Below are 16392 nucleotides of genomic sequence, written 5' to 3' on the forward strand. Positions count from 1 at the left end.
GGAAAGTAAATCACACGCAAATTGCTCAGTGTTTCAAGATACGGGTATATAGAAAATGAGCTTGTGGGTTACATGCTGTATAGAAGATAACATAAATGTTAGGGATGATGCTGAAAAACTATATATTTTCCTTTTTTTCTTTTTTTAACAGCTACACAGAAGAGATATTCTAGAAGAGTGAAGTTGGAAGATCTCTGTGATAAAGAGCAGCAGCGTAAACATGTTGTGTTGGGGAAATGCATCTTTTGGACAGCTTGGGTTGGGTGGAATTGATGAAGAGGTTGTTTTAGAACCCAGAAAAAGTGACTTTTTCTTAAATAAAAGGGTCAGAGATGTCGGATGTGGACTGAGACACACCGTTTTTGTCCTGGATGATGGGACTGTTTATACATGTGGGTGCAATGATCTAGGACAACTAGGACATGAAAAAGCCAGGAAAAGGCCCGGTAAGTTTAGAAGTAATGAATTGTGGAGAGTGTGTGTAATTGTGTGTTTGTTTGTTTGTTTGATTATGCTGTGTCAAACCCAAGATTGCCAATGTCCATGTGCTGAATTGTACGCACAGTAGTTCTTCCAAGAATGGGTATAATTTTACCTTGAAAAGCATTCCTTTGCTTGAAGTGCATCTTGCAACAGTTGGAAGCAACGAATTGTGAAATGTGGCTGTTCCCCCCTATTTTTGCTGTGCAGCTGGACAGTGCTGCTTTTTTTTATTTCTAGCATGGAATCACTTACCTAAGGCTGTGGGAGACTCAGTGGCTGTTCCTCATCTCAAGGGGAGGTACATGGGTTAGCATTGTACAGTATGTTTGGGATTGGCTACTGCAATATGGTAGGAATATTTGGGGGACCATAGTTGAGAGACACTCTTCGTGTTTTATGATGTAGAATAGGTCTGATTAAAGCAATGTTCTTAATTTTCTTTTTTAAGAACTAAAAATAAAACTTTTGATAGCAGACTTTTCAGCATATGCAGCGCTACAGGAAGAGGATTTGGAAAAGCCTAAAGTTCGCAGTGTAAAAGTTCTTTGGGCTTTTTTCTTATCTGTGTGACACGCGTGTTTCTGCCTTCTGCTAGCGCAGCTCTGTAGCAGAGCGGGTAAACATCTTGCAGGGACTGCAGAGGAGTGCGCACATGGGCTCCCTTCAGAGCTGTGCCTGTGAGTCAGAGCTGTGTGCTGCTGGGTGATGTGGAGCGGCGCTTCTGACAGTACTTACAGCATAGCGTACGCAAACTGAAAAGGCTTTGTGAGAGTTTATTCTAATCACCGCTATAGCAGTTTTACAGGTTACTTGGCACAGTAATTGATACAAATATTTCAAATGGAATAAGGTGTTAGGCAGTTTTTTATTAGTTCTCCTTGTTTCAGAGCTTCAGATTTTGTGCCAAGTAAAGATTTTTTTTTTTGCGTAGTTGATGTGTAACTTTTTAAAAGTAATTTGGACTTCTGTTGGGAAACAGCAAATGGATATTAAAACTGATAAACTTTAATCCTGTGCAAACATCTGCTTCATGAACATGAATAGAAACTCAGCTTGTGAGACTTACTCTGAATACTTGTTACCCACTTTGAAAATTATGCTGAATTGTTTAAAAGTAATTTGGACTTCTGTTGGGAAACAGCAAATGGATATTAAAACTGATAAACTTTAATCCTGTGCAAACATCTGCTTCATGAACATGAATAGAAACTCAGCTTGTGAGACTTACTCTGAATACTTGTTACCCACTTTGAAAATTATGCTGAATTGTCTTTTAAATCTAAAAGTTACACCAAAAATAGATGACTTTTAATATTGGTGGTTTTTTTTAAACCAGCCTTGTATGAGCTTCCACAGGCAATGGACGAATGCCTACTATCAGTCTTTTTTTTTTTTTAACATGCTCAAAGACGGCAGTCATGAGCGTTGTAATGTCCACCCAAATATTTCTTTCGTCTAGGGGTTACTGGTAATACTGTTGAATATTCTAATGTGAAGTCAGTGTATTGGGATAACTTTACTTGTGCTGCCTAAAGCAGCTCAGTATATTTTACGAATGGACAGATGCTCTCTTCAATGGATTTCTGGTGACTGAAGATAATTTTGTTGCTGACTGCATGTTTTCGCCTCCTCTGTATCACCAGCGGCAGTCTTTAGTTACGCCTTCTCTCTTTCCTCCCCACGGAGCTCTGCTTGCCATAGGGGTTGTGTGAATGTTCTTTAACCTGTATTAGGCAAAGTCAGCCTGGCTGGTTAGGCAACTGGTGACGGTAGTCTGAGCTGATCTGCATGCGGTTGCCTGGACTGGAGGCTGCTGACATGACCTCTCCCAGTGACAGAGCTGTGAAGGCCATAATGGGCTGAACTGGGTTGGTAACCTCCTGAATGAGACCAGCTGTTTAAAAACGTGGGCTTAGGTCGGCTGCCCATGTGGCTTTATTTTGGAAACTGAGTGCCTGTCAGGTTGCAGGTGCTGTTAGCTGCTGTTTTGAAATGGCCCGGGGCTGCACTAGGCTGTGGTTACAGTATGTGTTACAGGGATGGTACACTGGGTTTTCCAGTGGTGTGCCATTCTTTGGCAGGAAGAGATTTTTATGTGTTTGAAAACTGGGCATAAAACATCCAAGCAGGCTCTTACTGAAGAGGACTGTTGAAAATTGCAGCCTTAGTGGCAGGCCCCGATGATACTTCTCCAACTTTACTGTTGCTGAAATGAAACTGTGAGACATCTGATCAGAAATCATAAGCATGAAAACAAACTTCCAGTTTTTCCAAGTGTACCTGTTTCCGAGGGTACTGATGCAGGCTGCTGGAAAAAAAGTGACATATTTTAGTGTTTGTTTTCAGAGGCATGCACTGTATATCTAGAAAAATTACTCTTCAGGATCTGTTTCTACAGTATTTTTGCATTGTAAAGAGGACATTGTGTAGCTCATTGCAGAATCGATAGCTTTGGTCTTTAGTTTGCCCTGCCTCGTTTTGCAAGCTTTTTTGTTAATAACGAATAGGTGAATTTAATTTGCTGTGGTGCAATGTTTTCCTCTTACATAATGTTCTACGCGTGTAGTCATTTGCCAGTAATCTATTTGACCTTAATGTTAATTGAGTTTCTGCACTCATTTTCAGATGGCAAGATTAGAAGGAACCATTACAGTCAAGCTGTGGGTTCTGTGCACTTCTGTGTGTTGCTCCAGATACAGTTGTTGGTTGGTTACTTTGGGCTGTCAAGTTTAACTTACTTCTAGAATAGCATGGGTATAATTTTAAACAAAAGCTGTTTTGACAGACTTCCGGCCTGACTGCTGTGTCATTTCCACTGATACCTTAGTGCTGAGTGTAACTGTCCCTGTCCTGATCAAAACTAGCTTGTTAGTAGCTTTTTTTTTAAATAACTAACCTTTTTTTTTTTTTTTTTTTTTAGAGCATTTTGGGGCGCCGGCTGCCCAAAAAAATGATAAAAACTTGTTTTTTGGTGTTTTTTTTTTTAAAAAATAACCCTTTTTTTTTTTTTTTTTTTTTTAGAGCATGTTGGTGCGCTGGATGCCCAAAATATTGTAGCTGTATCATGTGGAGAAGCCCACACTCTTGCATTAAATGACAAGGGTCAGGTGTATGCTTGGGGTCTGGCTACTGATGGACAGCTTGGCTTACCAGGAACAGAGGAATGCATCAGAGTGCCCAGGTTAAACATAATCAGTGTATAATAAGTTATTTTTTTAAGAAAATATGCTTAAATCACATTGGTTAAACTATTCTGCTCTTACAGTTAAAAACACACGTTAGAAAGTGTATTTTAGCTATGGCACTTGCCTGCTATAAACAGTTTCTTCGAAAGTCAGCTTATGTAAGAAGCGTGTTATGGGTTTACTTGTTTCGATTTGTTGGGTTTGTTGGTTTTTTTCTTTTTATTTATAGTCATCTACTAAGAATGAGAGTTATGTTGGAAAAGTAGGATGGGTATTTTAAGAATGTAAATGGCAACTGATAACTGCTGTTTAAGAAAGTTAGAGGAGTAGAATGTTAAATTTTGAAAGCCAGTTGTGGGAGTATGTTTGAAGCAGGTGCATTTGCTATCTGATCTTTGTACTTCAGTTTTCACCTCAGAGTTTTTTAACTGTAATCAAATAAGGCATCTTCTAGTTATAAAAACGAATGCTAGCCAGATTCACTTGTTTGTCTGCAGAATGCTGTGAGCATTCCAGCTAGCTGAAGTCCAGTTTTTACTATGATCCACTAAAGATGAAAAGCTGAGAGTTCAAATTTTGACAGAAAGTCAGTCAGTTTTTATATGTAATATTGATATGATGAAGATTGTAAAACCTTTTTTCTTTTGGAAACTAGAAAGTAAGATTTTCCTTCTTGCATCCGTATTCATTTCCTCTGTTCAGCTGTGTGACTTCTCCTCCTTAGCACGTGAACCTCCCTAGTTCTTCGTTATGGTCTTTTACTGACTTTATTAATTTGAAAATAAGGCAGAACCTGTCCTTGAAAGTGTTAGAAAAGAAGCAGTTTTGACTTTGAGCAGCCTGGTCTAGTGGAAGGTGTCCCTGCCCATGGCAGGGGCTTAGAACGAGATGGTCTTCAACATCCCTTCCAACCCAGAGCTGTCTATGAATCTGTGACTTAAGACTTCACTAAATAGCTTCTAATTAAAGTGAGGATATTCAGCTTAGTTTCATATATACTTCAGTGAAAAGGATTTGCTCTTTGTGTGTTACCCTTTGGCATGACTTTATACTTCTGTACCATCACCTAGAGCTTAATTGTTTTTCTGTTTTCTTACCCCGATAGAAATATTAAAAGCTTATCAGAGATCCAAATTGTTCAAGTTGCTTGTGGTTATTATCACTCGCTAGCACTCTCAAAAGGTAAGCCAAATTCTTCTGAAGTTTTGTGTAAATTTTTAACCAGGTAATTCTAAAGGTTTCAACATTCGTCTTTTGTAAAAAAAAAAAAAAAATTTTTTTAAAAACATGCTACCACTTAACAGATGGGATTTCTGTTTGGTAGGGGAGGTGTAGTTCAATGATGGGAGCTTGAATTTAAGAAATAAATGTACAAACACTATGTTACGCTTTTTTTAGTGCTTTTTTGCTTTTTATCATCTTGCTTTCATGTAACTTCCTTTTTAAATTCAGTTTTTTGTTTCTCTCCTTTTCTTGATGCCATTTCTTTTTCATCCTGCTAGCACGCTGCTTTGTCACTAGTCGATGTTAACCTGTAACTTCAAGTTACTGAGCCTTCCAGGCAACGACTTGCTTGTCTACGTTCCTGATGCAAAGCTTGTTTCGTTGGTGCTTCTATAGTTCAAGTGTCCTGTCATATTATAGCACACCTTTTGGAAGGTTCAAATGCCTGTCTTCAAACCTTTGCTGGGGCTGTGAGAACTTTGTTGGCCTCACTTGTGTAAGAGTATTGCACGTCTGGTTAGTGTAGCTCTCCAGAAGGTGAATATGAATTTAAATTGGCCGCTCGTTTGTTTGGTTTAGGAGGAGACTTGTTGCCAAAGCTTCCATTTGGAAGAAGTGGCTTGGACAGCATTAATGGAAACTTAGAAACTCAGAACAGAAATTCCAGGAAGATTGGCAGTGTTTCTTAACAATGTGTAGTTAAAATATGAACTAAATAAGCTGTAGGGAGGGAGGTGTTACCTGTATGTTGACTGAGGGTTTTTTTTTTTCTCTCTTCTTTAAATATTATATTTTATACTGACTATATGTGCCTCGATTCTGCATGTAACTTTTCACGGGCTCATATTGAATGTTTTCTGTGCCCTTACGTATTCCTAGGTGTCTTTGCTGTTGTAAGCTAGGGGGATTCCTTTGTTTTCAGGACAGGCAGGCAGAGATTTACAAATAACCCTCTACCTGGGTTGCGATCAGCAGTAGAATGTGGGGAGTATCAGAACTGTGCTGTTAAGTGTTGTATTGGTCAAAAGTGCAAGAATAGAACAGAAGTTTGTAATTTAAAATTCACTTAGTTGTTTCAGTAGTTACAAACTTGACGTGTAACATCACTGTTCTGTTGCCAGTTCATGGATTTGCAGCTCTCTGTTTCTGTTCTTCACGCGCATTGTAAATGGTGAGGTTTTGTTGGCTTGGTTTTTTCTGGTTGTAGGGCAACCTGCAGAAATACTTGCCATGTAGCAAGGTTATAGCCTTAAAAATAAACCCACATGGGGAGGAAAATCGGATGAAATTACATGAATCGGGCATTTTGAGAGGAGCTGTCATAGTATTTTTAGATCTGTATATGGGATATTGGTCAGGTGGATTAGTTCTTGTGATAATAAATGATTAGTATAGGATTTCTTTGGCGTTAGGAAGATTGTTTTATATAAAAGTGGTGCTTGAAATGTATCGCATCAGCAAAAACAAAATACCTTTGTGATTAGGTGTTGATCTTGAGGAAAGTAAATACCTTGGCAAATCCTTGGCTGTTCAGTAGAACATTGTGTTTTGAAGGCAATCTTAACATAAATAGCTCTCTGATTTGTGATTCTTCAAATATTTTTTCTTTACGAAGCATCAAATGTCAATTTATAAACTTTGTGCTTTGATCATATCATTAATACAATATTTCAAGATTTAAAATACGTGTCACTTAAATTCTATGTGAACATTAAGTATGTTACCATATAAAAGCTTAAATGAGGCTTGTGATTGGAAACTGGAAATTTTTGCATGTCCAGTATGCAACTTCAGCGAGACCTCGGCATAAAAATCCATGTGGTAGTGGAATTGCCAGTGGAACAGCATCTTGCATTGTAGTAACCAAACTCAACTTCTCTAACACTGTTGAAACAGGAATGTTAAGAGCTTTTTTGAGTGTGATTTATATACTTTCAGTCTGATTAATATTTGCATTGTGTCTGCACCTTACATGAGAACACTTACCTTCAGGAGACAGTGATTTGTTTGCGTTTTCAAACTCAAAAATATTTGCAGAGTACCTAACTTCTAGCTTTTCTTACTGTAAGTAAACTTTATATAATTAAGCTATATTGATTGTATTTCTTGGTGTTTGTTTTTTCTCCTTTAAACAGGAAGTGAAGTGTTTTCCTGGGGACAAAATAAGTATGGCCAGCTGGGCTTGGGTTACGAGTACAAAAAACAAAACTCGCCGCATGTGATTAAATCTCTGCTGGGAATCCCTTTTGCACAGATCGCAGCAGGAGGAGCTCATAGTTTTGTACTAACTCTTTCTGGAGCCATTTTTGGATGGGGCCGCAACAAATTTGGGCAGCTGGGTCTTAACGATGATAATGGTAAGTAAATACTACCTTGGTAAAGTGTCATGCTGAAGGTCTTTGTGAATCTAAAGAAGGTACTCCTAGAAAAGGAGCAGACAGAGCAAACCTCTGTTGGATATTGCTGGAGAGCGCTCATGTCATGTGAGGTTGCATAAGGAAGACATAATTTTTTTCTTGACCGTGTCGTAGTGAAAAGTCTTACGGTGTTATGTTGAAATTCTAGCCTGCTTGCCTTGTTCTGTTTCCCTGTTCTAGATTTTCCTGTGACGTAAACTTTCTGAACGGGATTGAATTAAGATGCTGTGCCATAGTTACAGTTTGACCTGAATTTTAGGTAGATGAAATTGCTTGACAAAACCAGTAGTCTATCAAAACTACTTGGTTGTCCTTAGTAGGCGGATGTAAGGGGTCTTCATTGCTCTAAGGCCATGTGGCTGTCTGCCTTTCTCAGGCCACTGTTGATAGTCATTCGCAATTTCCACCTAACTATTTCCAAAATTTCCTTTACTAGGGCGCTGATACTTGTTAATTTCATCAAGTCATTAGGTTAGACAAAAAATTGTCTTTGTTAGATGTATTATACTACGTGCACGTTATCCATGTGCAGGGCTCCAAGATGGGAGTATATGCTATCAGGTTCCTGTTAATCCACAGTGTAGTGTAGAACTATAGCTAGTGTCACGAATTCATATTTTCTCGCTGGTTCATTTAAAATGAGAAAATTCATTTGGTGGTGTAGTTAAAAAGCATATCTAAATTAATACTTTAAATCTGGTCACACTTGTGTAATAAGAAAATTACATGTTATTCTCAGAAATGAAGTTTTCATGGGAGACTTCAGTTGCTTCTACGTAGTCTGTGGAAAAATGTATGACCCCGCTCTTTTATATAGCATCACTTCTCAGGAAAGTCCCTGTTTTATGTCTTGATAGGGCACCTTCCAGGCATCTTAGCATACCTGACAGATTTTAAGACATTAGCATTAACATTTAAGAAAATCGTCTGTGCAGCTGGATGACAAGGCTGATTTGTTCTGATGAGGGAGAGGAGTTAGTTGTGCTTCCTAATTATTCAGTGTTCCATTCTGTTACACATTTAGTGGTATTAAACTGTGATCAACTGATTCCAATTTCTAGGAGCACTTTAAAACCATGAAGCACATAGCCAACTCAAAACAACTCTCTCATTTGTTTTCTCCTGGTCAGTGGCAGGTCTAATTTACTCTTCCATATTTCATGATTTATGCATAGATGTATGATCCTGTGCTAGGGAAAATGAGACTATTTCCTACAAGGCATATCCGTGTAGTAGTCTTTCTGTTTTTCCGTAATAATCCATCGCCAAGACACATAAAGGCACAGTGACTGCATTACGCTAACAGGTTAAAGTGCTCATTTGACTGGAACTACGTGAGCAAAGTTATTTGTTTTCTGATACTTATTTCAAAATAAGCCATCTGCTGCTGTATTAAACCTTCCAGACAGGTATGTTCCTACACTGCTGAAGTCACTGAGAACTCAGAAGGTTGTTCATATATGTTGTGGAGAAGATCATACTGCTGCCCTTACGAAGGTATGGTATTTAAAGATATGTTTATGATTTGATTTTTTTTTTTTAATGTTTTCAAGAAAAAATGCTACCTGAATAGGAAGAAATAGAACAAAATTCTGCATAAACTTGCTTCGAAGTTTTTAGGTGGAATTGCAGAAACACTCTAAAGAATGGTTAAATATTTGGAAAAAAACCCCCAAAACCTTGGAAATAAAAGAAATCTCTCGGTAGTTTTGAATTTTTGTCAGATTTGGTGAAATGGAGCACACAAAATACAGCGTTTTTTATATAACGGTGCATGTTGCATTATTAAAATAATGGAGGTATTGAAATTTCCATTAGTGTATCCTGAAGAGATGAGCTGTTTTCTGCCTGCACGGCCTCTAGCATTGCTGTGATCACTGATCAGACCAGGTTAACTGTGAGTTGAAATGAAGTGCTGGAGGCATTGGTCTGTATGGTTGTTTAAAATTTTCGTAGTGAATTTCTGCTCTGTGCAAGGTTGGTCATGTGTTTCAAGGCTGATTTGGAAAAAAAAGCGTGTGTTCTGTGTCCTTGAGGCATGCTCATACAGAGAGGTAGGAACTGATTAAAATAGAAAGCTGAAATGTGTCAAATTGCCTGATACATAATTATTGGCTAAATGCATTATCTGGAATCGTATTTTTACACTTCTAACCTTACTTGGAAACTTCCAGGAGCAATGTACAATGTATAGGGCTAGTGCTCTTTCTTACATTCATTTTGGTGATGAATAGTGGTTTCGAGCATCAAGTGATGATAAGTACTTTTATTTTCTGGTGGGTAAAACAATACATCTGTGTCTTACTTTAAATGATTCACTCCCATACTTGCCTTTCTGTGTTTTGATTATTGATCATTTAGGTGTAAATCAGCGTGATTTAACATTTTGATGTTTCCTGTGTTCATCACGCTTATTAAAATGTATGAATTTACAGACTATTTTGAGCTTACTACTAATGGTAGTAGAAAACAATTTTGTCTGATCAAGATTTTGGCAAGTGACTAATCCATTTCATGTCTGAATTTGTTGAATTCAGAATATTGTTGCAGAAGGCATTAGAATTTTGAAAGTAACTTTTTAAAAAATGTTTTGTGTCTTCAGGAGGAAAAAAAATCTGTGTTTTGGAAAATGCGTGGGATTTTTTAATGTGTTAGTTTGAATCTTTACACTGAAACAAGTTAAAAGTTGATTTGAAAAAATACCATCTGCCACTTAGGGGGTCATACATCTTGCTTATACATGGTTACTTTTCTACTGTGAAAGGGTAAGGCTGTTCACAAACAATAGCTTTTTGTCCTAAAATATTGTCTTGTTTTGACTGAAAAAGATACGGCAACTTCGTAGTCCTGCACTTGATACTGATGTATTGTACGAGGTTAGGGCAATACCGAGTGTACAGAAAACTTGCATTGTAAATGTTTTTCCCTTTCTAATGTGTAGAAGTTAACTTCAGATGGACTCGTTCAAGATTCTGAATTACTGTAAATGTCTCTACAAATGATTTACGTCACCTGTTTGTATAGCTCCTTTTCCCCTTGCGTGATAGGCCTTGCAGAGTGAGGGGGCTTGATTTCTCTCTTTTGTAGACAGTCCAGTGTTTGTGTGTGAACATTCCTAAAGTCCTCCTGTAATTCCAAAGACCTGCCACTGTTTGTTATCCTGATTCAGTGCATGAGGCGGCTGGTTTTTCTCAGTGAACGCTGCCATTTTAATGATGATTCCCAGCAGAGGTCCAGCCTGATGCACAGTAGAATTAAAAGAAACAGCTTTACAGTTTTAAAGCATTTGAAAGTGGAAAGTTTCAAAGTTGTTGTAAGGTAAGTTGTATAACTTCTGAAAATGTTTCTGATTTAGTGCTCTTTCGTTCAAGTTTTTGGTTAATTTCTGGATTAAATTAATCAAAAATGCTTTTAAAAAACTACTTGCCTTACAACAAAGTTGAAACTTCCTGGTTTCTTATGCTTTCAAATAATGAAGCTGTCTGTTTCAGTCATACTCTGCATCATCTGCCTGAGGGGGGCAACTTCCTATTTGGTAGCTGCTTTAAAATTTCTGTTCAGAATTTAAAAGGCAAAGTACACTTTTTTAATAGTGCAGGTTTCTATAATCTTGTAGTTCATGAAGAAAACTGGAAAAGAGCAATAACAAGGATTAGTGTCTATTAATGACAAAAATTAATGGTAAGACTATTGTACAGTAATGTGGAAATGGCAAGAACATGATTTACCACAAGTAAGGTAATACTTGATAGCTGTGCCAGGTTTTCATAACTGCAATTAACTTGTGACCCTTTTGTGTCTGAACACCCTCATGTGCATGTGGGTTTTTTTCTCTCCTTTCCCCACAATTCCAAAATCGTCAGCCAAGGAGATTTATTCAGCTTCGATTTCGGTTAAGTTTCTTTTCCTGAGATATGCTGTCATCTTAATGCAAATAATTTATTTGTTTAGGAAGGTGGGGTTTTTACATTTGGAGCTGGAGGCTATGGGCAGTTGGGTCATAACTCCACCAGCCATGAGGTAAACCCAAGGAAAGTTTTTGAACTGATGGGAAGCGTTGTCACACAAATCACTTGCGGCAGGTAAGATCTATTCTGTGCTAGCACTATGAATCTTATAGGTAGCTTGTTTTGTGTAAAGCTTCGTATATGTTGCAGTGCTTGTTTTTCTTGCCCTTTGGTTAGGAAAAGACAAGATGGTCTCTAACTAAAGGTATTTAGAGACTTTACTGGGATTTTAAAAACATTCAGCAGAAGAACTAAAGGAAGTTTCACTATTTGCGAGGCTCTGATTTTCTAACCCAAAAGCTCACATAATCAGTGTGAAGAGTGAAGGTGGTGTTTATTGCTGTCACTTTATATTTTCCTATTAAAGAACAAGTGTGTTTAGGGGGAAACATGGGCATCACTGAAGATAAGTGAAATTTGGAGACATTACTGGTTTTGTGAAATACCTATAATACTGTATGGCACTTCAGTTCGTAGCGGGGTGTTATTGTATATATTATAATAGCACCCACGAACTTAGAAAACTCCCAGCACACATGAAAACGCTCTGTCCAAACAACTGCTTCCTGCAAAGACAAATTTTGAGGGCGGTAACATAATTTTTTTAAGAGATGGACACACTCTGTGTTTGTGTTAAAGAATAGGTAAATGAAAGCTATCTTCCTAGCAGTTCGATTGACACTGAGTGGACACATCCCTGCCTGACAGTTTACATAATTTCAATACTGGTTCTTCCCAGGGTCATGATAGGAGAGAGGGCATCTAGAGTTGAGAAGGGTGGGAGGGGAAAGGAGATACGGCTAATCTGGTAGAAACTTCAGATTTCTGAATGTTTAGAGATCTGCTCTGAAGGTCAGGGGGTAGCTAAGCAGGCTTTCAAGGCAGAACCTGGCATCTCCGTTCTGTGAACTTTTTCTTGAAAATGGAGTATTGCCAGTGGTGGGGTGTTGCCATTAGACGAGTGAAATGTTTGATGCTATTGGGACCTTTAAGGTCGTGTTTAACACAATTCTTAGACGAGTCTGCACAAAACATGTTACAATGCTTAGGTTTTTGTTACTGAATTTTGTTTGCCCTAGGCAGCACACTACTGCATTTGTTCCTTCATCTGGAAGAATTTATTCTTTTGGACTCGGAGGTAATGGGCAATTAGGTACAGGAACAACCAGTAATAGGAAAAGCCCCTTCACGGTGAAAGGAAACTGGCTTCCTTACAGTGCTCAATGCCCGATAAGTACAGGTAAGCAGCAGCTGGCATGTGTACTTCTGGAGTTCCTGTTCCTTCATGGTGTCTTACAGATGTTGAGATTTAAACTAAATGTGGGCTGTAATCACTTTCTTCCAAACTGTTTGTTTTCTCTGTGCTCTGTTCCCCAAATCCACTTCTGCTCTAGGAAATACAGCCTTATTTGTGCTTTTGGGTTAGGTCCTTTGTTAGCACTAGGAGTAAAACTTGGAGCTGTTAGTGTTTACCTGAGTTAAAGGTAGTCTTAACTATCGTGTTGCAAAGATCTGCTTCAGCAAGTTTATGTAATGAAGGAACCTTTTTCTAACTGAGTGTCGATTGCAGCGACTTAATTTCTCGAACTCACATTTTCGTGGTTGCCTGTTTTTTATTCCTGTTGCAGGCAGTGAGGAGTGTTACTGTGTAAAGAGAATTTTCTCTGGTGGGGACCAAAGTTTTGCACACTACTTTTATCCACAGGTAACAAATTAACTCTATCTTGGTTCCAAAGTCTGTCAAAGATAAATTTTAATTTTTGCGATGTGTTGAAGGTACTGGACTACACTGTGAAGTTGGTCAGAGCAGTGCAGAAACACATGACACTGAGTCAGTTCAGCAGTTGGAGGACTTGGAGGACTCCAGTTACTGAGTGTTAGCTCTCAGTAAGCTCTCGAGGCTTTTTGGCATAAGCTTTCTTTGTGAGGGATGGATGCATGCTCTTCCTTGCCTTTGGTCAAGGAAAAGGTGGTTGAATATTTGAACTCTTCACCCCTTCCCAGTCTTCCTCAGTAACTCCTGACTGCAGCTTTGCTGACATTTTAGCACACCTCAATGATGAGGAAACCAGTGGAGCTTTTGGCTAAAAATTATCAGTGGTGACATGGATTGTTATGTGATAGAGTTTTATGCTAGTCTTAAATTTAGGTTTTTAAAGGACAAGAATTGATGTGTTTAAATGCTAGTATGGAAAAAAGACTAGAAGGACTTTGCAGTAAAAATGACAGCGTGGGAGTATGATGGAAAGGAAATGGTGTTAAAGGATGAGTTGGGGTGAAACCAAGATGAAGCCCAGCAGATATTAGGCCATAGAGATTAATGAAGCATCAGGAGTTGAGTATGAGGGATGAAAACTAACTTGGACACAAAGGAAAACATTATTTTAGTGGGAAATATGTTTGTTGTCAAGAAAAACAGTAGAGGTCAGGCTTGCAGTGACCCTTTGCTCCCACTGTTCTGGTTGTACAGAATCAATAATTTTTCTGTTGTGTGGGGTTTTTCTTAATTCTGATTGAGTCGTGGTAGCTAATTGCTATATTTGAGAGAAGCTTGTTTAGATTGGAAAATTACTGATAATATAGGCCCAAAACTTCTCTGTTAACTCCTTTCTTAAAAACTTTCTTGTGTGCAATTTTCATAATTACTGAAGTAGATTCTGACTAATTGAGGTGAACTGGAGACTGTATGAATGCCGTCATTGTGGCTTGTTCTGTACAAAAAGTATGAGCAATAGATGAACTTTGATGCTTCAAACGTATCCCTTCTAGTACTCTTTCGCTCGGTAATTTGCATTGAATTCTCTCAAAGTTATGCAGACGCTGTACTTCTGGGACTTGTGTGTCCTTGCCAGTTAAGGGGTCTCAGCCAAAATCTCTGTTTTCTCAAGTTAGTTTTTGGACCTCTCGGTTCCCTGAGTTGTTTCATTGTGGATTTAAATGACACTTCAGCTGCACACAAGGAAAGGCAAGAGGCTTCCTTATCCTGATCCTGTAGGATGGCATCAGAAGTACTGATTTTTGACAACAGCTAGTCATCATTAAATTGAGCCAGCTACGTTCTTAGACTACAACGTCAGGAGAAATATGTTTCCTTTTACGAGTTTAACCTTATTTTTGGTGCTATTTGCCATCTCTTTTTGAACCAATCCTCCTACCCAAAATTATGGGCTTGGTTCTGCTCCTCTTTATTATTAGAAGTCTTACTGCAATTCATTCAGTATGAGCAGCGCATCAAAATGCAGCTCATCTGATGATGCTGTGAACATCCAGAGAAACGTGATTCATTCTCAGAGGAGTGTGATGGCAGTGGGGTGGGAGAGCAGCTGTCTGAAAAAGTGAATGGCTCCTTTTCTGTACGCTCTCAGCTTGGCAGTGAGCAAAGTGGCTCGTAGTGGCTAGGGAGAGGTGCTTGCTACTGTTGTCTAGAGCTTTTTTAGTGTTCATCATATAGAAAAGTACTGTATGTTCAGGGAGTTTACCATTAAACAAACTGTGGTGTGATTAACACACTAATCTACGTGTCTTTAGTGTCTGCTTTGCTTCCGTAGTGAATGCAGAACTTCTAGAATCCAGAATATTTATTCTTGGGTTTATTTCACAGTAATAGTCTGGGAGGCAAATTGTCAGTCAATGAAGAGATGAAGAGCTCAGCCATAGGATTGATTTTTCCAGAAATAATTTTGTGTGCCTGATTCTTCGTGCTTTCTTTAAAATTCAGAACACGGTGCCACCAGATGACTTTAGGTACCCTGACTTTTTGAAGCAAATCTGGACTGTGAATGAAACATTTATTCAAAGATTGCTGACTTTCCCATCTGGAAGACTTCCTGTAGAGATAGCTAAGTAAGTGGTTTTGAGGAAAGAAGTTGTCTTTCATAACTTTACTTATGAATTGGGCTTTAATGGGGTTTTGTACATACATAGCAAAGCTATTTTTAGTTACTGATTTTATCATGTGCAAAGCTTTTGCTTTCATTGTCATGCTTGTCAGGTTAGATTCTTTAGTCTGTGTCATCTCTGTCATGGTTTAGATGATTATACAAGATTAAATATCTAGTTGCACATTGAAAAATAACAGTACCTGTAAAGGAATGTGAGAACACCTCAAAGATTATTGCTTCTACTTGAATAAAGGAGGATGCAAAGAAATTAAAAACAAATTGCAAGACTTGCTTTGATTTGAGCTCTCTTAAGCATTAAGTCTTGAAAGGAGGTTTTATCTAGTGTTGTTCAGTTCGTACAGTGTAATTTATTAGGGATTAAATACAAATGCTAATTTGTAAAAAGAAAACAAAATCAATGTAACTTACTTCATATGAACAATTTCAGTGAAATTGATGGAACGTTCTCCTCAGCTGGGTGCCTGAATGGGAGCTTTTTGGCTTTGAGGTAAGTGGCCAGGCTTGTAAACATGTCTTCCTGTGGACAGAATGAATGGTGGCTGCCTTCCTAGTGTCTGTTCCGTCTGTAACACCTTCCCAGTATTCCTTATCTCACTGTTACTGTGACACCCACAGTGTAAACTTCCAGCTCCTTCACTGCCATATGGTTTGTTAGCTGGCTCAAATTCAGCACATCTCCTGCCAGTCTCTGGAGGCGTGCCCTGCCTGGCTGCTACTGTGTAAGCCAGCAAAACTCATTACTTCTCAGCCACAGGTTGTGTATAATTCAGGAGGAATATATTGCACAGGCTGGCTTGATTGTCTTGCAGTTAGAGAAGATTTTTCTTTTTTTCAGTTGCTTTAAAGGTCATATAAGAAGTGGAATTCTGATGCTGTGATCTCTGACATTTTAATTTCTTAGTAGGGCTAAAAATTCAAGATGGTAAAAACTCTTGAGAAACTGAGAATACGGGATTCAGCTTTTTTCTCTTTTTTTTTTCTTTTTTTCTTTCTGCAGCAATGATGATCATTACAAAACTAGTGCTAGATTCTCAGGGGTTGATATGAATGCTGCTAGACTACTGTTTCACAAACTAATACAGCCTGACCACACTCACATATCACAACAGGTTTGTGCTGGATATTTTCCTTGTGTTTGGGGTTATCTTTCTGTGTTACACCTGTCTGGAAATAC

The 16392-nt window shown here is 38.4% G+C and overlaps 1 protein-coding gene across 4 annotated transcripts in view; it reads left to right on the top strand.

The window, feature by feature from the left end:
* The first annotated feature begins 220 nt into the window (after positions 1 to 220).
* HERC4 (HECT and RLD domain containing E3 ubiquitin protein ligase 4) overlaps positions 221 to 16392 on the top strand; it is a 30620-nt gene continuing 14448 nt past the window's right edge. For 3 of the 4 annotated variants that reach the window (XM_010136507.1, XM_010136509.1, XM_010136508.1), the window contains exons 1-11: positions 221 to 446; positions 3505 to 3664; positions 4774 to 4850; positions 7028 to 7249; positions 8715 to 8806; positions 11261 to 11391; positions 12396 to 12556; positions 12945 to 13021; positions 15035 to 15159; positions 15646 to 15705; positions 16216 to 16327. In XM_010136507.1, the coding sequence (XP_010134809.1) occupies positions 221 to 446; positions 3505 to 3664; positions 4774 to 4850; positions 7028 to 7249; positions 8715 to 8806; positions 11261 to 11391; positions 12396 to 12556; positions 12945 to 13021; positions 15035 to 15159; positions 15646 to 15705; positions 16216 to 16327 (1443 nt within the window). Of the gene's footprint in view, positions 447 to 3504; positions 3665 to 4283; positions 4296 to 4773; positions 4851 to 7027; positions 7250 to 8714; positions 8807 to 11260; positions 11392 to 12395; positions 12557 to 12944; positions 13022 to 15034; positions 15160 to 15645; positions 15706 to 16215; positions 16328 to 16392 lie in introns of those variants that run through there. The other variant, XM_010136510.1, reaches the window with a different exon arrangement.

This window comes from Buceros rhinoceros, unplaced genomic scaffold (assembly GCF_000710305.1).
Source record: "Buceros rhinoceros silvestris isolate BGI_N320 unplaced genomic scaffold, ASM71030v1 scaffold27725, whole genome shotgun sequence".
Taxonomy (NCBI): Eukaryota; Metazoa; Chordata; class Aves; order Bucerotiformes; family Bucerotidae; genus Buceros; species Buceros rhinoceros.